General features: G+C 47.8%; 2 protein-coding genes across 2 annotated transcripts; one reads left to right on the plus strand and one right to left on the minus strand.

The window, feature by feature from the left end:
* The first annotated feature begins 2,251 nt into the window (after nt 1-2,251).
* Nucleotides 2,252-2,658, plus strand: LOC137356145 (histone H2A-like). Its single transcript, XM_068021955.1, has one exon. The coding sequence runs from the start codon at nt 2,252-2,254 to the stop codon at nt 2,639-2,641; it is 390 nt and encodes a 129-aa protein (XP_067878056.1). The 3' UTR covers nt 2,642-2,658.
* A 3,890-nt stretch (nt 2,659-6,548) lies between these two features.
* On the minus strand, nt 6,549-7,262 carry LOC137356386 (histone H1-like). Its single transcript, XM_068022272.1, has one exon. It carries the CDS (start codon nt 7,260-7,262, stop codon nt 6,549-6,551), a length of 714 nt encoding a protein of 237 aa, XP_067878373.1.
* Between the last annotated feature and the right edge of the window lie 256 nt (nt 7,263-7,518).

Genomic DNA, 7,518 nt, shown 5'->3' on the forward strand with positions numbered 1-7,518 from the left:
GCAGTTCTCACATAAAATGGACCTGTGGTTTCTTTTTATGGCTACTATATATTGAAAAAGCCTTTAAAATAATCAGGTTTCAGTCTCAAACAAATAGTAAACATACAGATATTTCCAGCACAGAAGGAAGCCATTGGGCCCATCAACTCCATGCCAGCTCTCCATAGATTAATCCAGCCACACTCATTTCCCCACACGATCCTTGTAGCTCTGCAAGTTTATTTCCTTCAGATGCAATCCCAATATCCTCTTGACGTCATTAACTGCCTCAGCTTCTTCCACCCTTGTGGTCAGTGAGTGCCAGGTCATTACCATTCAGTGCAGATAAAGTTCTTTCTCGTATTCCATCGTGGCATTTGGAGTTTAATCCAGACAAATGTGAGGTAATGCATTTTGGAAGATCTAATACTGGTGAGAATTATCCAGTAAGTGGCAGAATCCTTAGGAGTATTGACAGGCAGAGAGATCTGGGCGTACAGGTCCACAGGTCACTGAAAGTGGCAACGCAGGTGGATAAGGTAGTCAAGAAGACATATAGCATGCTTGCCTTCATCATTCGGGGCATAGAGTATAAATATTGGCAAGTCACGCTGCAGCTGTACAGAACTTTAGTTAGGCCACACGTGCAATTCCGGTCGCCACACTCCCAGTAGGACGTGGAGGCTTTGGAGTGGGTACAGAAGAGGTTTACCAGGATGTTGCCTGGTCTGGAGGACATTAGCTATGAGTAGAGGTTGGATAAACTCGGATTGTTTTCACTGGAACGACGGAGGTAGAGGGGCGACATGATTGAGGTTTACAAAGTTATGAGTGGCATGGACAGAGTGGATAATCAGAAGATTTTTCCCCAGGGTGGAAGAGTCAATTTCCTGGGGACATAGGTTTAAGGTGAGAGGGGCAAAGTTTAGAAGGGATGTGCGAGGCAAGATCCTTACACAGAGGGTGGTGAGTGCCTGGAACTTGTTGCCGGGGGAGGTGGTGGAAGCAGGTACCATAGAGACGTTTAAGAGGCAACTTGACAAATACATGAATAGAAACAAAAACAAGAAATGCTGGATTCACTCAGCAGGTCTGGCAGCATCTGTGGAAAGAGAGGCAGAGTTAACGTTTCGGGTCAGTGACCCTTCTTCGGAACTTCTCTTTCCACAGATGCTGCCAGACCTGCTGAGTGAATCCAGCATTTCTTGTTTTTGTTTCAGATTTCCAGCATCCGCAGTATTTTGCTTATAATTAAATACATGAATAGGATGGGAATAGAGGGATATGGACCCCGGAAGTGCAGAAGGTTTTAGTTTAGGCAGGCATCAAGATCGGCGCAGGCTTGGAGGGCCTGTTCCTGTGCTGTACTGTTCTTTGTTCTTGCTCAGAATGAAAGACCCAGCACATTCTTAAAAAGACATCTGAAGTCGGTGCTCTTCAGTGACAACCAGCTAAGAGAAACATTTCACAGACAAACGATTTGAAGCGACGCAGGCAGAGCTCAATGAATTAGTTGTCAATCGCGTTAACCACCCGACCACCTAGTCTGCCTGGGCCTAAATAGATGTGCGGTGGAATGATAGGTAGAGAATGAAAAAGTAACGGGCCAGTTCCAACAAAATGGAAATAATTGAAGAGACAGTAACAGAGGGAGTCAGAAGGTCAGGGATGTCGGCAGATAGGTTTTTTGGCACATAACACAGAATATCTCTACTCCTCTTTTGTCCTCCACGAAAAGGGATCAATCTATAATCAGTGATGTAGAATTATTATAAAAATTGACCTGAAAAGTGTCCGGTTGTAGGATACTGTGAATGAGGCTTTCAGCCGCTGGTTACAGACAGTATCATAAAAAGAAAAGAATAAAGCAGAATACATGGCGGATTACAAAAGCGAATCTGGAACAATCAGGGACAAAATGTGGAATAAAAAAAATAAAAAGTTTTTACAATCTTTTCTGTAAAACAATATGACCTATAAATGTAATATTCAACATTGAAGCCGCCCCTTGTTTTACAATTATATTGGCGGGCTTTTCAAATGTGAAATATCGTTGGGAGGCTGACAAATTCACGCTCTGATTTTTCGCTCTCAATTCTTGTGATTGGTGAATTGAGCAGCTCTCTGATTGGTTACATGTACAGCACAATGACACCGAGTGCTGACTGACCAATCAGCAGTGTCCCCAACACCATTCCTCCAGAAGGTACAAGGAGGAGGAATGTGGGCGGATCTCAGCATTCTTCGTGAAAGTGCTTGTGAGATTGTGGCAATGTCTGGAAGAGGGAAGACCGGTGGTAAATCTCGGGCCAAACCCAAGTCTCGCTCCTCCCGGGCTGGATTGCAGTTCCCGGTCGGCCGTGTTCACCGCCACCTCAGAAAGGGGAACTATGCTGAGCGGGTGGGTGCCGGAGCCCCGGTCTATCTGGCTGCTGTGCTCGAGTATCTGACAGCTGAAATCCTCGAGCTGGCCGGCAACGCGGCCCGGGACAACAAGAAGAGCCGCATCATCCCCAGACACCTGCAGCTGGCCGTCCGCAACGACGAGGAGCTCAACAAGCTGCTGGGAGGGGTGACCATCGCTCAGGGCGGGGTGCTGCCTAATATCCAGGCCGTGCTGCTGCCCAAGAAAACCAGCGCTCCGAGCACGAAGGGCAAGTGAAGCGGCCTGACTTGAATCTGTGAACCCAAAGGCTCTTTTCAGAGCCACCCACTTTATCTGTGAAAGGGCTGGTTACTGTCTGAAAGACTGTAATATTACACTGTTATCGTTGTTCTGTGTTGTAATGAAGTGTACTGGATTTTGGCATTTAGTTGCTCATCAGATGAAATGCATTCTAATTGCCTCAATCCATATTCGGAAGGCACTTTCGGAATGCAGACAAAAGTATTTGTCTCCCGGCTTTGAATAAATAAGTGGTCAAATCCTTCTGAGACGTTTATGTGCTGGAATGAACAGGAGATCACAACTCTTTCTTTTGTCGATTTGGTGGCTCTTAAAAGAGCCGTTGTGGTATTTGATGCCGAACTCAGTTCAGGGCAGGGTCAGTTTAGGCTCGCTCCCCGCGGATGCGGCGTGCCAGCTGGATGTCTTTGGGCATGATGGTGACTCGCTTGGCGTGGATGGCGCACAGGTTGGTGTCCTCAAAGAGCCCCACCAGGTAAGCCTCGCTGGCCTCCTGCAGGGCCATGACGGCAGAGCTCTGGAAGCGCAGGTCTGTCTTGAAGTCCTGTGCGATCTCCCGCACCAGGCGCTGGAAGGGCAGTTTGCGGATGAGCAGCTCGGTGGATTTCTGGTAGCGGCGGATCTCCCTCAGAGCCACAGTGCCGGGTCTGTAACGGTGAGGCTTCTTCACTCCGCCCGTGGCTGGAGCGCTCTTGCGGGCCGCTTTGGTAGCCAGCTGCTTGCGGGGAGCTTTGCCTCCGGTCGATTTGCGCGCTGTCTGCTTGGTTCTGGCCATTATCTGCAGAGACCTTACACAATGTCGCGTTTAATGCTGAAGCTGCTCAGGGACTGCCTATTTAAGACAGTCGAAGGACCGCCCTAATGTTGTGATTGGATGAAGCCCCGTCCATCATCCAATTTGAAACGATTGATAAGGGCGGTGGGAATTGCTGCTCCCTGATTGGTTGAACTGCAACTGAAATTTCATCAAATTCAAAAAGCCCGCCAATTTCAAATTAGCAAACTACTCAAAGATTAAATAAAACCTAATTCGGCGGGAACAATTATAAAATCTCATTGCTCGGAGTTCATTTTCCGGCCCTCGATTCCACCTCCGTTTCTTCCAACACGGTTTGAATTGGGGTTCATTCCTTGTTCGGTCTCAGGCGGGAATAAAGGTCCGGTCATTGCTTACTCTAACGGGAATAAATCGACCATCTTCACCGGCAGTTTACGTCGTCAATGGACTTTATCAAATGCAACCGTTTAATTCATGACGCGATAACTAAACATAGAGTATTGGATTTAAGCAGCACAGAAACAGGCCCTTCGGCCCACCGAGTCTGTGCCGACCAACAACCACCCATTTATACTAATCCGACATTAATCCCATATTCCCTACGGCATCCCCACCATTCTCCTACCATCTACCTACACTGGGGGCAATTTACCTATAAACCTGCAAGTACTTCTTCAAGCATCTAACTATTCTAATCCCATTTTCCAGCACTTGGTCCGTATTCTTGTATGCTATGGCGTTTCAAGTGCTCATCTAAACACCTCTTAAATGTTGTGAGGGTTCCTGCCTCTACCACCTATTCAGGCAGTGTGTTCCAGATTCCAACCACATGATGAGTGTTTTTTTCTCCCTCAGATCTCCATTAAACCTCCTGCCCCTCACCTACTTATTGATCCCTCCGCAAAGGAAAAACAAAAAGTTTATTCCTGTCTAACCTATCAATGACCTTCATAATTTTGGATCCCTCAATCATGTCCCCCCTCAGCCTTCTCTTTTCTGAAAATCATTGAAAGTTTATGGCACAGAAAGAAGCCACTTGGACCATCGTGTCTGTGCCAGCCGGAAAGCTCTCCACCCATTCTAATCCCACCTGCCAGCATTTGGTCTGTAATCCTGTAGAATATGCACTTGAGGTGCATATCCAGACTTCTTTTGAATGATTTGAAGATTTCTGCCTCAACTACCCTTTCAGGCATTGAGTTCCAGACCCCCACCATCCTCTAGATGAGAGGGAAAAAAAACCTTGTCCTCATCTTCCCTCTAATCATTCTACCAAACGCTTTAAGTCTTTGACCCCTAGTCAGTGACCTCTGTATTAAGGTAAATTGGCCCTTCACCTACACTCTATCCAGGCTTCTCAAAATGTAATCCAATTCAATCAGATTTCTCCTCAGCATTCTCTGTGCCACAGAGAACAACCACGGCCCATTCAATCTTTCCTCATAGCTGCATTTTTTCCAGTTCCGGCAACATCCGGTTGAACTGCAACTGAAATTGAATCAATTTCAAAAAGCCCGCCATTTTCAAATTAGTAAACGACACAAAGATGAAAGAAAACCTAATTTGGCGGGAACAATTATAAAATCTCAGTGCTTTTAGCGTCATTTTTTTCCGCCCTAGATCCCCCTCTGTGTCTTCCAACACGGTTTGAATTGGGATTCATTCCCTGTTCGGTCTCTGGCGGGAATAAAGCTCCGGCCATTTCTTACTCTAACGGGAGTAAATCCTTTTCTACATCTTTACCGGCAGTTCAGGTCGGCAATGGACATTATCAAATGCAATCTTTTAATTCATGACGCGGTTATTAAACATGGAACAGAAGAAGACAGTGAAAAAATGTGCGAGAAGTAAAGTGACTATAAGAGAATGCAATACTGATCTGATAAAGTCCACATAACATTGGATGAGCTGCAACAATTTCACATCCCAAGACATCCCCGCTGCAGTTTCAAGGTCACTTATCTCAATGTGAGGTTTTGGGTGGCTCTTATAAGAGCCTTTTGTTTTTGGTAGACAAGGTGGATTTGTTTAGCCGCCGAATCCATAGAGAGTGCGGCCCTGGCGTTTCAGAGCGTACACCACATCCATGGCGGTGACCGTCTTGCGCTTGGCGTGCTCAGTGTAGGTGACCGCATCTCTGATCACATTCTCCAGGAAAACCTTCAGCACCCCGCGGGTCTCCTCATAGATCAAACCCGAGATGCGCTTCACTCCACCACGGCGAGCCAGGCGGCGAATTGCTGGCTTGGTGATGCCCTGGATGTTATCACGAAGCACTTTGCGGTGCCGCTTTGCTCCGCCTTTGCCCAGTCCTTTGCCTCCTTTACCTCTTCCTGTCATGACGCTTCTTCAGACAAATCGTTGCTGAATGAGAAACGAGTAGTTTCTGCTGCCTTTTTATACAGCCTGCCCCGACCTGACTGAGAAAGAGTCAGAGAGCCAGAGGCGGGTCTGGAGGAAACTGAGTGACAGACAGAGCAGAGAAATGTCTTTGATCCTCTCGCTCCGCCTCCCACTTGCTCGAACCGCCAATTCAAGAAAAAAACAGGTCTCGACATTCGAGCTCAGCATAAAACATGGAGATTCGGCCTTTATCGCCAATGGTAACAAAAACCGGCGGTCTAAATACGGATCTGTAACAAATAAAAGTTAGTAATATACAAGCCTAAGTGCAGTGCTTCCGATCACAAGTCAACCTGTTTCGGCACACCTCTCCTCCCAGACGGATTGAGCAGTTTACTGAAACCTAACCCCAGCTGAATTATACAAAATCATGTATTGGAGTTTGAGATGTGACGCGGGGTATCTCGCCCGTGTTACTGTGTTACAGGCTGTCGCCCTGAAACGGGCATGAACTGAGACTTCACCGAACATATACCCGGGTACAGTGAGGCCCGAACATCCCTGATTTGTTGCAGAGTGAGGAAGGGCTGGGTTGAGAGTCACCAGGGAACCTGGATTTACTTCAAATCATTTCTAGGTGAAATGTGCACACGACTGCGGGACAGGGATCATTTGATCGGGGGATCAGCTCTTTCCTGAGAGACGTGGGTAGCTCTGAAAAGAGCCTTTGGGTTCAGATGTCTACAAGTTTCCCGTGCTGTTTCACTTCTTTCCAGGAGCTGCTTTCTGAGCCTTTGCTGCTTTCGGCTTCTTCCCGCCCCTTGATGATTGAACGTTCTTGGGCGGCTTTCCGCCCGTGGCCCTCTTGGTTTTATTGGCATTCTTCGCTGGAGATTTTTTTGGAAGCGTTGCTTTCTTTACCGCCTTCTTTGGCGTTGCCGCCTTCTTGGTGCTCACTTTCTTGGCTGCTGTCTTCTTGCTGCTCACTTTCTTGGCTGCTGTCTTCTTGCTGCTCACTTTCTTGGCGACTATTTTCTTCCCTGGGGATTTCTTGGCTGTTTTCTTTGTTATCAGTTTCTTGGCAGCTGTTTTCTTCACTAAAGATCTCTTGGCTGCTCCTGTCTTAATCTTCTTCGCCACAGTTCCCTTCTTTTCCTGTTTCGCGATTTTGAAGGTGCCGGAGGCCCCCGTGCCCTTCGTCTGCACCAGGAAGTCTTTCGCCACAAGCCGCTTGATACTTTGCTTGATTTGGAACTTGCTCTTCTCCACATCGACACCTTTAACACGCAGAGCCTTCTTTATTGCCTGCAGTGACATCCCACTGCGGACACTGCATTCCGCCACAGTCTTGAGGATCAGCTCGCCCAACTTGGGACCGCCTGACCCTTTCCGAGGAGCCGCCTTCTTCTTCTTGGGAGTCTTGACTTGAGCGGCGGCGGCTGGAGGAGCCGTTTCGGCGGCTGCAGTATCGGTCATGTCCAGGACTCTGCACAAAGTGTCTCTGTCAGTCAGAACTGGGTCAGAAATGAAGCTGGTGGTGGCGGCACTGAGCAACTTAAAGGCAGCGAGCGGACGGGGCGGAGACAACCTGCTGTCAGCTCCCGGCTCCTGCTGCCTCTCTGTGTTTCTCTCTGGTCCTAAACTCTCCAATTCCACTGAAATTCGGGTATTCCAGAGTCCCAGGCTAGATCCTTCCTGTCTCTGACATCAGAATGTTTGCTGTTGCAAAGGT

This window comes from Heterodontus francisci, chromosome 45 (genome assembly GCF_036365525.1).
Source record: "Heterodontus francisci isolate sHetFra1 chromosome 45, sHetFra1.hap1, whole genome shotgun sequence".
Lineage (NCBI taxonomy): Eukaryota > Metazoa > Chordata > Chondrichthyes > Heterodontiformes > Heterodontidae > Heterodontus > Heterodontus francisci.

Bases quoted from the DNA above. Each gene is read 5' to 3' on its own strand.
- LOC137356386 (XM_068022272.1), bottom strand. From the start codon at position 7,262: ATGACCGATACTGCAGCCGCCGAAACGGCTCCTCCAGCCGCCGCCGCT.
- LOC137356145 (XM_068021955.1), top strand. From the start codon at position 2,252: ATGTCTGGAAGAGGGAAGACCGGTGGTAAATCTCGGGCCAAACCCAAG.